Source organism: Aulonocara stuartgranti (assembly GCF_965226115.1).
Source record: "Aulonocara stuartgranti genome assembly, chromosome: 14".
Classification (NCBI taxonomy): domain Eukaryota; kingdom Metazoa; phylum Chordata; class Actinopteri; order Cichliformes; family Cichlidae; genus Aulonocara; species Aulonocara stuartgranti.
This window is the reverse complement of record NC_138950.1, coordinates 18,205,448-18,226,163: the sequence shown is the minus strand read 5'-3', so window position 1 is coordinate 18,226,163 and position 20,716 is coordinate 18,205,448. Positions and strand designations below refer to the sequence as shown.

Sequence of the window (20,716 nt, the reverse complement as noted above, 5' to 3'; positions counted from 1 at the left end):
GGTGTACTGTAATCATTAAGTATAACAAGAAACCATTTTCGACACCTTTACACCAGCAGCAACGGCTCGAACCATTGCTACAAGGCAGGAAGGCTGACCCAACCATCTAAATTCTGCAGGAGACATTGGGCCTCCTTATGCTGGGCTTACACTGTGCGATTTTTGGCCCATTTTGAGCCGATTTTTGAGTCGTGCGACCGTTTTGGCGATCGGCCCGATTTTAGCCTTGATCGTGCGTCGTGCATCGTGTAGTATACGTGGGGTAACGAGACGCGATTAACACCTCACGACCAGCTCCCGATCATCAATCGCTTGGTCGTGAGGGTGTCACCGCAGTTTGTCACACTGCGCACGCGCAAACACAAATGTCAGCGAAAAAGACGGCGCAGCACGGCAGTCAGGTATTAACCCTTTAAACCAGGGGTCCCCAATCGCAGTCCACAAGGGCCGGTGTCCCTGCATGTTTTAGATGTGTCCTTGAGCCATCACAGCTGATTTAAATGGCTAAATTACCTCCTCAACATGTTTTGAAGTTCTCCAGAGGCCTGGTAATGAGCTAATCACTTGATTCAGGTGTTTGACATCTAAAACCTGCAGGACACCGGCCCTTGAGGCCTGGAGTTGCGCACCCCTGCTTTAAAGATGGGTTAGGGTTTAAAGGGTTAATGGAGTAAAGTCCCTGTACTTTGTTGACCATAAGGGGGCAGTATTTCTTTAATCTTCAATCATGCTGAACAAATGATTGTTTCTCTAAGCAAGGTGGGCTATCATCTGATTGTGCAAAAAGTTTGAATTAAAAGTTTGATCTAATATTTCATCTTTTGTTCATAATGTAAATAATGATAAAAAAATATTTCTTCATCACTTTAATTTAAGGTCTGTGGGTGTTTCTTTGAGGCTGGGATGACACAAACATTTAACGACACACAATTAAGAATAGAACAATTGTCCCAGTTACCAAGTTAACATTGTTTTTATTGTCTTTGCAAACGTCTCATAGATTAAACAACAACAACATCAACAACAAGAACAACAAAATGGAAAATATTCACAAATATTAGTCCTCATGGCACTCATACTCATGTCCAACTCTATTTAATATATGATATAATAAAGTACTTTTTTTTTTAGTAAAGAAACAGTTTTATAACAAATTCAGGTTGATTTCCTGTTTGAATGAGTTTTGGTTGAGTGCAAAAATTAACCAACTGCAATAAATTTGACAAAAACAAATTCTGCAGTATTTTTGGGAGAAATTCCCTTGCAGTGAAGGAAATAACTTGGTGAACACTAGTTGAAATATTCTGGTTATAGTGAGAGTGAATTGCTTACTCATGATGGAGCCAACATGGAGTGTGATCTATGAATATTTGTATTAAATCTATGTGTAGACTCGTGACCTAAATCCTCTGCGCATAAAGTGAGGTCCTTTAATTCTCACTTTCCACTTAAAGTGCTAAATCATGTTGAGGTCAGAAGTATCACACCTGCAGTCCTGCAAAAAAAAAAAAAAGAGAAAGAAAAAAAAAAGAAAAGAAAAAGAAAGTGCCTTTGCCGTTTAATAGAGTGATCATCTAAAATAGCACAATAAATGCATTAAACTCAGACCTTTTGTCCCTTTTAAAATATTACCGATACCTGATAATAAGGTATGTTACCTTTCTCTGCAGCAGTTGGACATATTAACCCTAACCACACATTCATAACCAAAAGTCAAGGCACACAGTAATCAAGTACATTATATCTGAGGCTTGCAGGACAAACTCCAAAAATAAAAGACACTTAAAAAAAAAAAAAAAAAAAAAAAAAAAAAGCGTTTGCAGCAATTAGTGTCAATATAAATAAAATAAACTTTGATGGTTCTTCTCTAAGGAAAACAAAACAACAACACAAGTCAATTACTTGGGTGTGACAAAGACACATACGAACACAAAAATGCTTTAAAAACAAAAAAACATGTATGACACTCTGCTATAAAGATCCCAAACATACTAGTTCACACAGCTACAGGCATAAATACAATTGTCCCCTGAGATAACGAATATGAAATGGCACAAGCAGCACCTGACGTGTGTGTTTGATGAAGTGTGTGCGTGTGCACGCGCGCACACTTTGTTTATGCATATGGCTGTGTTTCTGTTTCCATTTTGCTGTTGAGATCTTCAACTTCCCCTCTCTCTGCAACCTTCTCTCACCTTTTGGCAACCAAAATGGAAAAAAACCCCTCAAAAAACCAAAACAAAACCAGGTTTGACAGTTTCACAGTCTATCAGAGGTAGACCGCACTGGATTCTCATGGTGGTTGTTTATCACAGTGGATGACATCATGGGTTTTTCTGTAGAGATGAAATAGAAATCATCTTGAGGATTGTATATATTAAATTACAATATTATGTTTTTAATATTTTTGAGGAAAATTCTTAGCCAGTGAAGTGACAAACATGTTGTGATGTGACTTTGTTTCAACATATGCAGTACCTCAATGACTGTTTGGATCCAGTTGAGCATCACTTCCACGTTGGTGTAAACACCTGGCTTTCCCTTCCGGGCACAGCCAACACCCCAGCTCACTACGCCTACCAGATTCCAACTGGAGTCACTGATATGCACCAAAGGGCCTCCACTGTCCCCCTGACATTTAAAATACATTTTAAAAATGAAGTTTGTTCACCAAAAATAACTATAATACCCAGAATACAAAATCTAATGTAAATTAGAAAATAAATTGGAGGCCTGTTACCTGGCAGGCATCAACCTTCCCTTCTGGGAAGCCTGCACAGAGCATCCTATTTGTTATGATACTACCATAGACTGTGGGGCTGGAACATACTGACTGAGCTATCAGAGGGATTTTGGCCTCCTGCAGTATGTCAGCAACTGCACCTGAAGGCAGAACACAAGCACACAATGTTTGCAACCTCATAGACAGGCAAAAGTATTTTTTCTATTTGCATTATTAGGTGATAAAGAATAGGTTACATGTAGGATTTCTCACCATTTTCCCGTCGGTATCCCCACCCTGTCACTGTCATGTAGGTTTCAGCTGTAATGCTATAGTCTTTAGGAGGCAGACAAACTGGTCTTCTGACATCTAGAAGAAAAACATTTAATAAAGTGGAAATTTTTATTTGTTTTATGTAACTTTGAGAGTTTGAAAATACATATAAAGATATAAGCTAATCACACAATATAATGAATATAAGTTACTACGTAGTGAGAAGCTTGATATTTGACGCATAGCCACTAGAGGGCAACAGAGAGGTGGTTGAGCCTACTGAATACAAACATACCGAATACAATTTAAACTAACCTGACACTGTGATTGGCCTAGTGAGTCTCATCAGTGCTATGTCATAGTCATTTGTTTCTGCATTGTAGTCTGCATTCACTATAACTCTGTCCACAGAGGAGCCTCCCAGTGTGATTATGCTCGTCTGGCCTGACACCACTGCCCATTGCCTCAACTCCTTATTACTTCTGCAAAAAAAATAAATAAATAAATAAAAAGAAAAAAAAGAAAGAGAGAGAGAGCAAGAAGGAAGTGGGATCATGAGGCTAAAGAATAAGACAAAGCAAATTTAGTGGAAATGATATAGTATGGTAACTATACTGACCCAGTGAAGCAGTGGGCAGCAGTGACTACCCAGCGCGGTGACACCAGTGAGCCTCCACATGTATGTTGGCCAGACCGCTGCAGGCTGACCTGCCATGGCCAGTGGTCAATGGATGTATCAGTGCCCCCAACGATGCGATCATCAGCGCCCACATTTCCACAGTCTGATAAGATATTATAATATTGTTATTTGCAAGGACCCGTGGTTCATTTCAAACTGCATTTTATATTATGTCTGTTTATTTGCTACTTTGTTATATGTCGCTAGGAAATAGTTCTGCTGTTTCCTGGAGACATGTATGGGCCTGTTAGTGTGAAACTCTCCACACAACAAGTAGTCTTCCACTTACAAAGCCAAGAACTTCACTCTGCCTTGTTAGGTGTTGTAAACAATATTAGTGACAGGTGCTGCCTTTGTAAAAATAAAACTCACCTGAACAGGATAAAGATACCACAGATCCAGACTGGCATACACTACTGTTGAAGAGATGTAAGAGGAGTTGGTCAGATGTCAGACATTATTCATATGATCACAAAACAGCCTCACAATTAGTCAAATATAGAAAACACACATCCAATTGCTAACTTGTCTTCACCCTCGTGCAGAATTTCGTTTGCATTTCTGCTGGGGTTTTATACAAAGTAAAATCTTTGTTTTGTTCACTTTCGTAAAGGATAAGATAGAAGGAACAAAAACTGTGGGACTTTTTGTCTTTCAGGAATAGAAACTAAAGACTCATTTGAAGGGGTTGCATATGAAAGGGGGGGGGGGGGGGGGTGGAGTGAAATCTAAAAAAGAAAAGGAGAGAAAAAGTGAAGATTTTCCTAACAAACAGGGATACCAAGCATGGAAAGTGTATATTGACATCCTGTTTTTAGCTAAATGCAGAAGCAACTCGCAAGGAGCCGGTGCTTCTTTGTAAGAATACATTTAGCAGAAAGAGACACACTGAAAGTTCCCTTATTAGCATTTCTATTTTGTGTAGTTTATGTTGCAATGGCAAAACATGAAGTCATGATTTGGCTTCCATATGATGACATCTTCCTTACCGGTCAGCAGTGGCTTGTTGTATAGGTGTGTTTGAGGTCCCTGGCCTGACAGCTGTAAATGGTCCAGTTTTCATCGGTGACGTTAAGGAGCTTACTAAGATGTTTTTGCTAGTAGGCTTCCTGTGGAAGCAGGGGGGGATTTTATGCTTGATTTCAGATCACATAACAGGGATGTTAAATTTGCAAGGTATTCCTCAAATTACAACACCTTGTCATTGTAAACTCACATTGTGTATCCCAGTTGTGTACATGCCGTCTGTGTGTGCGCTTGGGTCCAGTCGTCAGAACAAACAGTCCGCCAACCTGAGTCTGGACCGTAAACTTGCAAGACCTGATCATTCGACTGGAGTCGCACTGGAGAGAGGAATGAGGGGGAGGCATTTTTCAGTTTTTCGTTTATTTATGATGACAAAGAAAGAGTGGGGAGTGCACTCTACCTGGAAATGTAGTGTTTACTTTAAAGGTCGTCATGCAGGTAATTTCATCTTCTGCTCCTGCACAGTCAATGTGCCCATCGCAGGTTTTGTCTAACGGGATGAATTTCACAGACCGTGTGCAAAAAAAGTATTTGCTTTCAATCAAGTTTTTAACTGAAAAGAAAAGAGAAGGACAGGATCACAAGGGTGTGGCCAGTTTTACATATTGCAGTGTGTAAAGTGTGTTTTGAGGAAGTACATTTTTTAGGAATTGTAACTCACTGAAGTATGCTGCAATGGCCAGTATGCCCAGTATCAACATAACTGTCAGTGTAGTGATCAACACTTTCTTGATCTTCGCTCTCTTCTCTTTCGGGGTGTTTGGAGCCGTCATGGGCCTTCTGTGGCGTCCTGGCCGAGGAACTGCAGAAAGAAGAATAATTAGAAGTGAGATAACAGAATGTAAAAAGAAACGTAAGGACGCAATAAACAGGAAACTGCGATAGCAGAATAGAAACCGCAGAACAGAGACCAAAAAGGGTAGAAAATTTGTCAAGATGGAAAAAAAAAAAAAAAAGAAGTGTGCACATGCAAATTCTAATTACTGCCTGGCCTGGCTGTTTCCAAGTATTTATCATACTATGCAAACATTATTACAGTGCAGCAAAAATACATATATTGATCCCAAACCAACACAAACTTATAGCTTACCTGGGTTTGTAGGATTTAATGGCCTTGAGGTTTCCTCAGGGAGCTGAGCAGCTGTCTGAGGACAGAAGAGACAAAAGCAAAGGTGAAAACTGGGGTGTAATCACATCAGGTGCCTGTGTCTCTAGGTTATACCTCCTTCAACTCCCTGAGCATGGACATGCTTTATTTACCATGCAAATGTCAGTGTAAGTAGCTGAGCTTGCACAAACTCTTTCAGCAGAGCTTTTGTGTTTAGTTCCAGATAAGTGTTTAAATATGTGTAAAAAATAGCTCTCTTAAACTTAAGTTTCCTACAGTGCCTTGCTCTTCTCCATTGTGTCTTGTCTTCGTCTGAGTTGGGATGTTTGTGTGTGAAACACTAGACCCAATTTCCTAGTCTACTTGTGACTGATCACACCTGCCCTTCATCTGCACATCTAGACAGCTGTGAATAAAAGGTGGGCCTTCATCTCCTCTCTGTTACATTGTTCAGTCTACTAACATGATGGTATCAGTGGTCGTTAGGCCACCGGACTAATTAGCTTTGATTACCTTTTGTTGCTTTAGCTAGGGTTGTTTTTTTTTTTTTGATTAACATCATTCCTGTAATTCAGCACGATCTGCCATGTTGTCAGTATGTTTCAATTAATCAACAGTGCTAAAGCCAATCAACCCCTAACCCATTTCCTCTTTCAGCCCTCACTCAGCCAACCACAGTAGGCCTGCCCCACCTGTTTTCACAGCTTTTTCAAGTGCTGCCATTTCAGCTCGCTTAGCCCTTCTGCCAGTAACCAACATCTCCTCCCTGCATACTCATGGTTTTACCATTTCTTCAGTTCTCTAAGTATTAACAGTAAACCGGTGGATCTGTCTTTTATAGGTCTGCATTTGTAGATCAGTGCATAAAATACAATCTGTCTAGTGGAGGATCACAGAAAAAGACAAGTTATGGAAACATGGCAGAGAATGTGATGTTCACATTTTAATGTGTCTTTTTGGAATAATTGCCCAAGCACAAAATACACCAACAGTACAAAGTGTCCTGTGTACTGAGGAGTATTGTGACAGACTGTACTTGGGCCCAGTGAAATTTTTGTTTAACTGAAGCTGATACTGTGGAAACAGTATAAACTGATAGATCAGGGTGAGTGTCCTTCACATAAAATGAATCAGGTTTAAGGCCCATATTATGCAAGTCAAACAGCTTGTGTAAGTGCATGCAGTCCATTTCAGTCACGAAATTTCAGTCACGAGTAATGCCTATGTTTCATTTTCATACTTTGGCTTTCAGATTAGGAAATGTGTCTAAATGACCTAACTACAGAAGACTTAAGACAGCAGCAGATCCATGATTTCAAATCAGTACACTTACTGATGACTGATGACACCTTGATTTTGTGATTTTTCATAAGGTTGAATTGTGCTTGAAAAAAGCCCTGCAGTGTCTTTTTAAAAATGTTTACCTTACACAGACTGCAGTTAGAAACATGAATATTTTTTCAGTAAGCTCATTTTACTTTGGTCTCTTTAGTGGAGATCGGTAACACCAAAGGGGTAATAGGAGCAGATGGTCTTTGACTCTGACATAAGTTGTTTGAATAATCCTTTTTTCCTGCTTACCTTTTTGCTTAACAACACACAAAGTGGCTGGCTAGCTTACATTAGCCGCGGCATAGCAAGATGTTACTTTAGCTCATACATAACAGTTGTTCAAAGATGACTTTTGGTAATATTATTGGCATAGTTACTGTATATATAGTAACCGGTTATCCATTCCTTATCCACTCTGCACCATTGCACCATAAATATGCGACATGTTGTTATGTGTTGTCTATGTCATGTTGATGCCATGTTGTCAGTATTGTCTGTTGTGTACATGGAGAGCAAAGAAATAACCAGAGATCAATTTCTTGTATATGTACACATATTTGCTATATCAAGCTGATTCTGATGGTCAGTAATGATAACTAATGAGGCTGGTTCCAAATGAGCTCTATGGGGTAGTTAGAAGTTGGCCTCTGATTTTACATCATACAAACAGCAAACAATCAGGCAACACTGACAATCAGTGTACCTCCAAAAGGTAGAGTGAGTGCTACATGTGCTAATTATCAAATGTGTCATGGGAGAGATTTGGGGTTTAGCCAGCGAATGGTTACATTCACATTACAAAGACATTAAAAAGGTATTTGGTGCTGAGCTTGAAGAGTTTTACAGAGCTTTGTGGTTAAAAATAGATGCTCCAAAGCTATTACTCAACTTGCAGACGAGTTAATATACACATTTTTCTTCTTTCACTCATTCGTTGCCTGTACTACACCAGAAAGTCAGTCACTACCAAGATACGTGTCTCTTGTTCAATTATAAGTCAGAGTAGCTTATTTTATTCTCTCATTCACTCAGTCATTTCTTCAGCTCTGAGGTGTCTCTCACATTCATACCATTAAGCTATTATGTGCATATTCATTACATCTAACCAGTCCCTTTCCTGCCTCACTGGCCCTCATTAGCTGTTGTTGACAAGGCATGCTACTTTTAGAAAACAACAAGAACAACTAATCTGTGAAGAAACTCAGGTAACAAATTATCTGAAGAATCAGGACCTACAGATTTCAGATTCAAGTAATAATTTACTAACTATTAAATCAACAAGAGGAAAATGAATATCACAGTGGAATAAAGTAGTGAAGAATGATTTGCCAACATTGCAGAGGAAGAGGATTGCATCAGGATGACATGGAGGTATATGAACAGTCAAAAAAGAAGAAAAAGAGGAGAACTGTGATATGTTGTTTGGCATTTACGGGTTTTATCAGGGCTATAGTTCATAATCTGAGAGTAACAGGAGTGTTTGTCTTTTCCTGAGTTCCTGTTTTTGAAACTTAAATGTTTCAGATCATCAAACAAATTTAAATATTAGGCAAAAATAACACAAGTAAACGCAAAATGCAGTTTCTAAATGAAAGTGTTTATTACTTAGGGGAAAAAAATTACCTTCATGGTCCTGTGTAAAAAGATGACTGGACTTAAACCTCAGAACTGGTCGGGCCACCCTTAGCAGAAAAAAACTGCAATCAAGCATTTATGATAGCAGGCAATGAGTGTTTTACAGCGATGTGTAGGAATTTGGGCCCTCTCATCTTTGCAGAATTGTTATAATTCAGCCACATTGGAGAGTTTTTGAGCATGAACCACCTTCTTAAGGTCATACCACAGCGGGACTAGGCTACTCCAAAGTCTTCATGTTGTTTTTATTAAACCATTCAGAGGTGTACTTGCTGGTGTGTTTTGGATCATTGTCCTGCTGCAGAGCACACTTGGGTTCAACATAAACAAATGGCTGCACATTCTCCTCCATGTCTTGATAGACCAGAAACCAGAAGTTCTTGATTCAACAGGTCTGCCAGTAATCAGGCTTGGGTGTGCTTATTGGAACTGAACTCAGATTTCCATGAAATGTAGTTAATTCATCATTTAAGAAGAGAGAAAATTAGGACCAGGTAGGTTTTGATAACATTTTTTTTTTTTTTTAATTTAACCTTTATTTAACCAGGAATGTCCCGTTGAGATCAAAGACCTCTTTTTCAAGGGAGTCCTGGCCAAGAGGCAGCACATTTCAAGACAAATACATACGAACAAACAAAGTTAAAATTACACAAAACAATTACACATTATTGAGGCAGCCTGTAGGCCTTTGAGTTTAGTTTTAAAAACATTTAAAGACAACAATTCAGTTAGTTTCCAGTCTTTCTGTAACATGTTCCATGAAAAAGGCGCAGAGTGGACAAAGGCTTTCTTACCCAGCTCTGTGCGGACAAGGGGAACAGACAACAGCAGCTGATCATTTGAGCGCAAGGAGTAAGAACCACTATTTGTCCTTGTGACCAAAGTACAAATATAAGGAGGCAGCAATCCAAGCATAGCTTTGTAAATAAAAGTGTACCAATGCCCCTGTCTTCTAATGGCCAAAGAAGGCCATTTTACTCTTAAGTACAAATCACAGTGATGGGTCAGGTATTTACAATTGGTAATAAACCTCAAGGAAGCATGATACATCGTGTCCAACATTAGAAGACATGAAGAAGAAGCGTTCATATACAGAATGTCACCATAATCTAACACAGATAAAAAGGTTGCAGTGACAAGACGTTTTTTTACTGCAAAAGAAAAGCACTGTTTATTACGGAAGAAAAAACGAAGTTTAAGTCTCAGTTTCTTTACTAGTCTCTCTATATGTGGTTTAAAGGTGAAGGAGTCATCAATCCAGACACCAAGGTATTTATATTCATGAACTATCTCTATGACATTTCCTTCAAGGGTGGACACCACTGGAATAGGCTCCGGGACCTTCTTTGACTTGGAAAACAACATTAGCTTAGTCTTGTCAGCATTGAGAACTAATTTTAGCTGAATAAGTGAATGCTGGAAAGCAACAAAGGCTTTCTGTAAAGTTTCAATGGCCTGAGCAAGAGATGATCCATAACAGTAAATAACTGTGTCGTCAGCATAAAAATGCAAATTTGTGTCTGAGACATTTTGACCCAAGTCATTGATATATAAAAGGAACAGAAGGGGACCCAAAACTGAGCCCTGTGGCACCCCCTTGTGGACAGCAACAAATTTAGAACAAAGACCTTCAAGTTTAATGCACTGGGTTCTATTTTTCAGATAATTTGAGAACCACGCTAATGCATGTTCTGACAATCCAAGGCTGAGCAGTCTGTTTTTTAGGACTGCATGATCAACAGTGTCAAAAGCTTTTGAGAGGTCAATAAAGAGTGACGCACAGTACAATTTCTTATCAAGTGCCACAATAATATCATTTATCACTTTCATAGTGGCAGTGTTAGTACTGTGTTTTTTCCTGAAGCCTGACTGAAATTTGGAGACAATATCATTAGAGTACAAAAACTCTTTCAACTGGTCACAAACTAGAGATTCCAGGATTTTGGATAAAACACACAAATTTGATATTGGCCTATAATTAGTCAACACCGATGGATCACCTCCTTTCAATAAAGGCAAAACGAAAGCTGATTTCCAAACCGCTGGAATTTCTTTGGTTTTAATTGAAAAATTAAATAGAATTGAGAGTGGTTCTGCAATAAAATCAGCTGCCAACTTCAAAAAATAAGGTTCCATCAAGTCTGGACCAGGAGGTTTTCTGTGATCCAAAGCCTTTAAAGCTTTATGCACTTCATAAACACTAAAAGGTACAAAGTTAAAACGGTCTCCAGAAAACATAGAGAGTTCTGGGCAAGTATTTGTTAAAAAAAAGTTTCTGCAGAAGCAAACAAGGAACCCACTGATAGAAAGTGTTCATTAAAACAATTCAAAATTTCAGTTTTATCATTAATTGAGACTGAATCTTTTACAACAGATTTAGGAAAGGTTTGAGTCATTTTATTGGCGGAAAAAGACTTGATTACTTTCCAAAATTTCTGTGGATCATTGAGGTTCTCAGTGGTGACAGACAAAAAGTATTCAGATTTGGCCTTTTTAATAAGAGAAGTACATTTATTTCTAAGCTGTTTGAAAACAGACCAATCAGTGGAAGTATCTGTTTGTCTCACCTTGTCCCATGCTCTATTACGCTTGTGTATGCTATCTGCGAGTGTCTGCGAAAACCAAGGATTTTCTCGACCTTTAATTCTAACTTTCCGTAAGGGGGCATGTTTATTAACAATTCCCATAAAACTTTCCTTAAAATATGTCCAAGCTAGCTCTACATCTGGTAATAGTCCGATTTTTTCCCAATTAACTAATGACAAATCATGATGAAAAGCCTGTTCATTAAATTGTTTAAGATTCCTTTTGCACACTATGTGTGGCTTACATTTTGGAATTTTAGCATTTCTGCAAACAGCAACAACACAGTGATCACTTAGGTCATTACAGAAAACACCAAGTGAAGAGAATTTATGAGGTACATTTGTTAAAACCAAATCAATTAATGTAGACTTTTCAGGGCATTTAAGATTTGGCCTGGTAGGAAGATAGACTAGCTGGGTAAGATTAATTGAATCGCAGAATTCTTTAAATTCACCAGAAGTTGCATTTAGCCAGTCCCAGTTCAAGTCTCCAGCCATTAGTAGTTCGGTATAATTTAGTTTAGCCAAAAGGTGCTTTAATGAAGATAATGCCTCTTTTGAAGCAGATGGGGGCCTGTAACACCCAGCAATGGTTATCGAAAAAGTATTAGCAATATCTACATTCAAGGCCAAAAACTCCATTTGTTTGCATATCGATTGGGACAGAACAATCGAAGCATTAAATCTTGATTTGACATAAATAGCTACACCGCCTCCTTTTTTTGGCCTATCAGTGCGATATACATTGTACCCATATATGTTAATGTCTTCATTAGTAATAGATTTAGTTAACCAAGTTTCAGAAATTATAACAACATCTGCATCTGTAGATTTAACCCAAATTTCTCCCTTAATCAAAGACATCATCATTTAAAACATAAATTTTGTATTTAGTCAGGTTTCCTTTGTCTAATCTTTAAAGTTGTTTGATGATATGAAACATATAAATGCGACAAATATGCAAAAAAAAAAAAAAAAGAGCAAAAAACAAAATTTAACCTAGAAGGGGGCAAACACTTTTTCACACCACTGTGTATACTGGTAAAATATCTTAGCTTTGTTTAGGTTCAAAAAACACTTGATAAACTTGTTCGCTTCTTTATTTCTTGTGCAATAAAGGGACTGGGAAAAAATCTATTTAAAAAGTATGGTGTTTCTGTCATACTGGTGTAAACTGCTCAGTCAAGCATGTAGAGCGTTCATGAATTTCACACAGCAGCGAGCAAAATACCGTGGTGAAAGTGTACAACACAGAAAAATTCCCATGGCTTCGGCTCGGAGTATCTGTTAGAGTGATTGTCATGCTTGACTGCCATTACTGTTCCTCAAGTCCAGTCACCTTTGCAATTAAAATTGCAAGTTGTGTTCTTAATATGAATGTAAAACTCTATAGTCTTTAATGGGAATTAAATAAACATTTTACTGAACAAAACTGGTGAAATCTCTTTCTGTACTGTGCTGTGTGAAATAATAACTACATTTTCAACTTCCCTCTTAAACTTCCTAAAATGCTACTGTAATGTTGTCCCCCCTCGAAAAATGCAAACCTTTACTTGCTTATCCCCAGCATCTCAACAACATATGTCAACATTTTGAATCTCAACCACTTTTATGCCTTTCACAAACAAAGGTTATCTGTGTTGTGCTATGCTCAATTATGACTGTTAGTCTCACTGCATTTCCAACATTTGGCACACATTATGCTAGTCATGTGGTTTCACCTGTAGCATTATACTGTAGATCAAGTGTCACATCAATGTGGCTGCTGACTGGCCTATTAGAAGATTTTAGTATACGGTATATTTTGTTACAGAGGGGTAGCTCGAAGAACACTTTTCATCAGCCTGCTGTTCTACCTTTGTCTTGTCCTCAAAGCTCTTCAACCGCTAGATTACAAATACATTTAGCGTAGCACGTATGCTTCAGATCGGCTGGTACAAAAACATAACATGCAGGTCACTAACCAGTGAGGACTTTCCAGAACCAAAACAAAAAACAAAAGACAAAGATTAAAAATGGGAAGAGTTATTTTCTTTCATTTTCACTACTGCTTATTTTTGATGCAGAAATATCAGGTAATCCACCCTTCTATTTGCACATTTATGTGTCACTAGTATCACTTAATTTGGTAGAGCTACAGAGAAGTATGAAGGCAAATTTTGAAAACAGATCCCATAACTGCCACTGTCTGTCAGTGGAAATATACAAGTTGCGGAGAGAGAGGGGCGAAGAATGCTGTTGGGCAGGTTTTTCTTTCTTTCTTTTTTTTTCTGAACAGTAGCTCAGTAGCTCTGTGCTGGTTTTGCTCATGTGCTCATGTTCAGCATTCAGCTTTCATCTTAAAGTACAAGAGTTGAATACAGTGTATAAAAGAATGTGACACCTTCCTCTTTGTTTCATTTACTGACATTTCAGAATTCTCAGATTTCACTTTACATAGAAATCCAGTATCCAGTGGCACTTTGCAAATAACATGAGAATTTTACACTCCTACAGTAAATATGCTGTTAAGCTGTAGTTAGTCTACATCCATATACTTAAAAAATAAAGAAGCAAAAAAAGCAATATAAGGTGATTCTGAGATTTAAACACTGTGTTTCACCATGTTTCATCTGGCTGGCTTATTCATTTAAAATAAAACATTCACCATTTTAATTAACTATTTTATTTTTAACCACTGTTAGTCAATACATAGTCACAAAAGAACCAGACACACCCATCCCTGAAACCAACTGGAAGTAACGTTTATGGGGGGAAGTAAACAGTAGGAGAAAGTAGGTTATCAGCTTGTGGTATAAATTACAGTTATTTCGGGAAGTAATAAAAGCAGGATAAACAAAACAGTGGGCAGGCCATACAACATGGGAAACCAAGAAGCCGGCTAAAGAAATTTGTCTTGAGTGGACCTTCCTGTAAAAATGCATTGTCATGCCATGAGATATGACGACAGTGTACTTGGAAACTTAGATGTTGTCATTGGTACCAAGACAAATATAAACGATTTTATGAGTCAGGGCAGTATTTCAAAACAGCCTGGTAGTACTAGTTAGTCATGTGTTATTCAGAGCAACAACTAACCTGTTTATGAAAAACACTGGAAGTGCTGCACTGGATCAAAAACACTGTTAGTAATGTTTGCTCGTCAAAAGGCCAGTGGTGAAGTACAAGTGGGAAAAAAAATGACAGCCTATAAAACCAAGGCTCTATCAATGACAGCCTATATCAAGTCATTGATAACAATGACTTGATATGAATAGAAGTCCTTGGTTTTATTTGGCTGTTAACCAAAATACTGTATGTAAATATAAATGTCCTTTATACATGAATTTAAAACAAACAAACAAAAAAACCCAGAACAAAAACCAACAGCTTTGTGTTTGGAGTTAAGGATACTCCTTCTAAGGGTATAACTTGCGATCGCAATAAGGTGAGATTCCTTCTGTATTGCCACCTACAGTAAGCTTCCAGTTTTAATAAGCCTAGCTGATTCATACAGTGGACTGCTGCCAAAAAGCCTTGAAGGGAAAAAGTATAATTGGGTCAAGTTTAACAGAAAAAAGCCGTTGGTACGGTAAGCTCAAGTATGTTTCCTTTACTGCCTTGTTGTAGTAACACACACACACACGCGCGCGCGCGCGCACGCACGCACGCACGCACACACACACACACACACACACACACACACACACACACAAGAGTCATCCTCTGGGAACGTGTGTGATACTTTGTCATTTTTCCTTTTTAACATAAGACCATTAATTGTTTATTGATGTTAATAAGGCTGATATAATATGTAGTTTTCTATGCAATAGCCAGTGCATGTTGATCTTTCCTGTAGAGCCATTGTGGAGCATCGCTTGTTGCTTGGGATGAGTGTGAAGCTACTAATTTTAATATAACAAATACCTAGATCTCTCTCTCTCTATAAAAAAAGACTTGACTGGAATTATTCTTTATGAACCCTGAAATGAGTAAACGTACACACTTCTTGTATACCCATGTTTGCGTTAAGTGTTACTCAGTTTTGTGGGTCCAACATTAGTGGCTGTCTTTTCCGTGCTGTGTTATTATGAAAAGTATTGTATTCTTCATACGGCCGTGCTCTACATTCAAATATCAAAAATTCTATTGGCAAAATTATGAATGTGAAATGTTCCTGCGTGTTACTGCTACTTGTCACAGACCGTTGATAAGGTCCTCAAAATATGTCACTACACAACATCTGTTCTGGTTTTGTATGAGCTATCCTTTCAACATAGCTGCTGTTGTAAATAATATCAATGCAACAGGTCTATCCAGTGTCTTTATATTACATTAAATATCAAGTTTATTACCACGTAATATCCAGAGGTCATTATTCAAATCACTTCTTAAAGGCAAGCCATTGACTGTATACCTACACGATGTAAATAATGTTGATTGTACTTCCAGTTGCACTTACCCACATGGTGAAGGTGTCTCTTTTGGTAAGGCTTGATGTAGCTTGTCACAGAGTACAGAGTAAACACTGCCCTCCCTTTCAGGAGGTGGGATTCCTCAGAAATTTTGCTGTCCCTTGGCTATCTTTGTCCCCTTCCTCTTACCGTCATGCTACAAAACCTGGCTCAGTTGAGTCTCCCACTGTCTTCCTTCTTCCTTCCTGTTTTCTTTCTGTATTACAGTAACTTAATCAGATGCCCCTCTTCAAAACCCCAAGGGCGCAATGAAGCATGATAATACGTAGCCTTTCAAATCAACACGGAGAGCTTCTTTTAAACGATCGATTCCCACTGACAAAACAAAACTAAAGTCCAGGTAACCTGACACTTTAACCCTCCTCTTTCCCTTGCTTTCTGGCTCTCTCTCTACCTGTGCGCTTTTCTCATTTCTGTCCCTCCTCCCACACCGTCCTCCATATCTAAACTTCTTTAGCCTCTGCGACACAAAGCATGCTCTCTTTGTATTTTTCTCCTGTCATGTTCTTTACCCCCCTTTCAGTCATTCTTTGGCTTTCAAATTTTACGCAAACACACATTCATGTGGCAAACCATCTCCATGTATACAAATGGATGCAAAAACACAAACGTAACACACAAACCAGTAAAACTTGAATTTTCCAGTGGCACGGCGTACGCTCGGAGGTTTAGGTGTGTCTCCAATCTGTTTTTTTTCGACAGTTTAATGATTACTTTGATTACTTAGATTACTGTAATACTATATGTACAAGCACACCACAGTTGTAGTGACAACTGTAGTGACTGTTGAGATTGTGACTAAAGGTCCAACATCCCCGTCTGTTTCAGCCATGCCGCAGAATATCTCTTCTTAATATTCTGAAGAGCTAAATTATCTTTTAAAGGTGCATTCAGTGACCGACCTGGTCACTAAGTCAGAGTTTCTAAAAATGAAGCCACTGTGAATGGGACACTGAGCATAGACGGCAGAGCAAGAAAAAAAGCTTCATTGGGAGTGTGCGAGAGAGAAGACTGATAAGGTCATCTGAAGAGAAAGAACCATTGTAAATAAACAGGAGCTGACTGTGCTGTTTGACCAGGTCTACTAAAAGAAATAACCCTTCATCACTTGGACTCTCATATGGTATCATCAGTTGTCTCACAGCATACACTATATAAGAAAATGGAGGGACTGATAGTACTTCAGGTGTGCTGCTACAGTATATAGGTAGACTTGCCGGAGTGAATCAGTTTGAAGCTAATCATTTTTGCTTAGGTCTCTTTCAGCCAATAACTGCTGTTACTTTGTTGGAATTCAGGCTGGGGTAGAATTAATAAGACATTTAGAGCCTCCACCCTGAATTACATGCATGAAGTCTTTTTGTGAGTTTACCCATTGAAGCCTGTGGAAAATTGTCATCAAGCAGCATTACACACTGCCACTTTTTTTTACCACATTTTTTTTTACCAAAGAAAATCAGGCATCATTTATATCCCCTTTGCTATATTACATTTCTCACAGGCAAACAATGTAAGTTGCGTGAATGCTGCAGTCACAGTATTTACCCTCTCCAACAGTCTGACATGATTAAACAACAGCTGACAAAATGTTTGCACACACAATAAAAGAGAAGATGAGAGAAAGCCAGTGATCTAATAAAGCTGTTGTACGCCCTTGTTTGATTCCATTAAAAGACTGCTTCTTTTTTTTTTTTTTTTTGATGATCCTATCAGTTCTGTGACGTGACATCCAGTCTAATGCAGATAAAATTAATTAACTTCTTTGTGGAAGCCACCTGTTGTTTGTATCTTCTGTTTTCTTTTAAATCTAGTTGTGTGCAAAGCTCAAGGACGGCATGAACATCTTGGTAATAAGTTACATATTAACTTAAATACATGTGTGTTTCTGCTGAGACTCAAACGTAATGATGATGAACATGAACCAAATAAGAGAACTTCCTATTTTCGAGCGTTTGTATCGCTTATTCTACGAAAGCATTGTTGAGCAACAATTATTTTAGCAGCACATTTGAATTCTGTGCAAACCTCAGAAGAATTTAAGCAGAGTGATTTTGTTTCACATATTAGGTCGTTTAAAAACATATTAATGGTGTCGAGTATTACAATGCCAAATTTGCACAAATTAAAATAAAAATATGCTTGCAGAAACAACTCCAAAAATCTCCTGTTAAAACAGCTGATAATGTTGTATTTGACTATGTCCAACTTTAGCCCATCACGAATGGACGCAACGCATACACGTTAATTCCGCACAGCTTTCCGTTTCTTTTCAATGACGTCAGAGATTGATCTTATCATTCCATGAAATTTCAGTGAAAGAATGTTCATATGAAGAACTTTAAAATGTGTGGGACTACAGAAATTTAAAATCTGGGAATCCCCTTTAAAGCTAAGACATCTTTATCAGGCATGCTCTTATCAGAGTTTAGTAAAGCCGAAACTTGGAAACAGAATTATGAAAGTTTTCTCTGAGCTGGTGAAGTTCCCCATATCGGTAACTCATACAGGATGCTGTTCTTTCCTCAGTTCTCCCTTTTCTGGATGAATACAATAAAACACGTATAATGACGTAGACATGACCTAGATGCCATCACGATTGCAAAGTTGTAAAAAAAAAGAAAAAAAGAGAGAATTTATTACATTAACACAGATAAACATATATTGCTTTTCCTTACTTGAGAAATGGTTGTTGCTGTCAGTCTTTCTCAGTGAAGTTCTCAGTAAAGCATCTATAGAACAGGGAGCAGCCTGGTTGGAAGTGACACCTGGTATGCAAACTTCCACTCTGTAGACCGCTTACTTGAATGTTCCCTCTCTCTCTCCGTCTCTCACTCTCTCTCGCCCTCACATGCCTGGTCAATGTACCATCAAAGCTATTTCACTACTACCTCCCCACCAGTTAGCGCAAGCCCTCCTTTGTCCACACAGGTGTGTATTTTGTGAAACTTGATACGGCCTCAAGAAACCTGCGAGACTCAAAAAAATAAACCGTTAATGATTAACAATCTCACATTTCAAGTTCCCGGGTCTCTCCACTTTCATCTCAAATCAATCCTTTTGTAAAAGTAGGATCATTAAATAAAACTGAAATTTGTTTTAGCTCAAGAGAAAATTTACTGAAAAGACACAAACAGATAAATCAGTTTAGATATTTATTATATTTTAAGATAAATAGTGCTATTTTGGAACATGAGTGGACTGGATTAAGCAAATAGACAAATCATTTTCTTATTGGAATATGAATGTCTATCTCAACAAAACTCTAAATATGTGAGCCGTGGAAAGTAAAATATGCTGTGTGGTTTATTGTGGAGATTTTCCAGAAACTATGATCATAACTCTGGTATCTATTTCTACCGGGAACACATTCAATTGTGTTATTGTGTCACCTGCCACCCACCCGCAGTATAAGGACTACTGCCTTATGCCGAGAAGTGTACTCTTTTACGGTACTTATGTGTGCCGCAAGCAGGTAGTCTTGATTGTGAAAGACTATATCTTTATAGACGCAGGGCGGCGCAGCCTGGTTTCCTATGATTACTGTCATTGCAGAGGATCAGTGACACTTCTCAGTGTGATGTAATAGTAAAGGAAAATAGTTTACTGTAAATTTGCTAACTTATTTCCAATAATTTTTTTTTAAAAGATTCTTTTCAAGAAACGAATGGATTCCCACTCTATCAACTATTTCCTGCAGTACAGAAACAAGGGTTACATTTGAAGATTTGGATTGCTGATGCCTGTGGAATTTTTCTGAAATTTATGAAAAAGTATTCCCTGGTCTGATGACCGTCAATTCTGCTGCAGCATTCAGATGTCAGAATTAAGAATAAACAACATGAACTCATGAATCGGACTGGTAAATGGCCTGTATTTGTGTAGAGTTTTACTTGGTCCCTATGAACCCCAAAGCACTTTACATTACATTCAGTCATCGACACATTCACACACTGGTGATGGTAAGCTACATTGTAGCCACAGCTGCCCTGGGGCACACTGACAGAGGCGAGGCTGCCGAACACTGGCGCCACCGGGCCCTCTGACCACCACCAGTAGGCAATGGGTGAAGTGTCTTGCCCAAGGACACAATGATCTAGACTGTTGGAGCCGGGGCTCGAACCGGCAACCTTCCGATTACAACTCTTGAGCCACGATCGTGGTAGTATAATACTATGAAGGATATTTTCTTGGTATATTTTGGGCACCTTAGCATCAACTGAGTGTTATTTAAATGCCACAGCCTATGTGATCATTACTGCTGATCATACCCTTCCCTTTATGACTACAGTGTACCCATTTTCTGATGGGTGTATCAAACTTGTTTCTTGAACTTGATAATGGGTTCACTGTACTCAAATGGCCTCCACAGTCTCTGTAACTTCTGAAACTTACTGATGGCCATTGTATCATTTGTCAACATCATGTTTATATATATAGATATTAAAATACAGGGTGGGGCATTTATATGGATACACCGTAATAAAATGGGAATGGTCGGTGATATTTAAGTCCTGTTTGTGGCACATTAGTATATGTGAGGGGGCAAACTCCTCAAGATGTGTTTCCCTCTTTACGCACTGAAGCTGGCACGTTCCCTGAGTTTTTCCAGTAAGATGGTGCACCACCACGTTATGGGTGCCAGGTCCGAGCATTCCTAGATGAACAGTTTCCTGGAAAGTGGATTGGTCGTCGTGGGCCAGTTGAATGGTCCCCAAGGTCTCCCGATCTGACCCCCTTAGACTTTTATCTTTGAGGTCATCTGAAGGCAATTGTCTATGGTGTGAAGATACGAGATGTGCAGCACCTGAAACTACGGATACTGGATGCCTGTGCTGGCATTTCTCCTGCAGTGTTGCTATCAGTGTGTGAAGAGTGGGAGAAGACTGTTGCATTGACAATCCA

At 38.6% G+C, this 20,716-nt stretch overlaps 1 protein-coding gene across 5 annotated transcripts; it reads right to left on the bottom strand.

Annotated features, from left to right (window-relative positions):
• Window positions 1-954: 954 nt before the first annotated feature.
• On the bottom strand, window positions 955-18,697 carry tmprss4a (transmembrane serine protease 4a). Of its 5 annotated transcripts, none has more exons than XM_082503677.1 (13): window positions 18,490-18,697; window positions 5,791-5,845; window positions 5,362-5,502; window positions 5,101-5,253; window positions 4,891-5,017; window positions 4,664-4,783; window positions 4,047-4,090; window positions 3,615-3,777; window positions 3,311-3,477; window positions 2,996-3,091; window positions 2,741-2,883; window positions 2,479-2,631; window positions 955-2,336 (listed from the first exon to the last, which is right to left on the bottom strand). In XM_082503677.1, the coding sequence occupies exons 3-13, from the start codon at window positions 5,471-5,473 to the stop codon at window positions 2,325-2,327; spliced, it is 1,290 nt and encodes a 429-aa protein (XP_082359803.1). In that variant the 5' UTR covers window positions 5,474-5,502; window positions 5,791-5,845; window positions 18,490-18,697; the 3' UTR covers window positions 955-2,324. The 5 variants fall into 5 exon arrangements, with proteins under 5 accessions (XP_082359803.1, XP_082359802.1, XP_082359800.1 ...); XM_082503676.1 differs by lacking the exon at window positions 18,490-18,697 and adding an exon at window positions 15,802-16,359 and having other exon boundaries at window positions 3,311-3,474; XM_082503674.1 differs by lacking the exon at window positions 18,490-18,697 and adding an exon at window positions 15,802-16,358.
• Window positions 18,698-20,716: the final 2,019 nt, after the last annotated feature.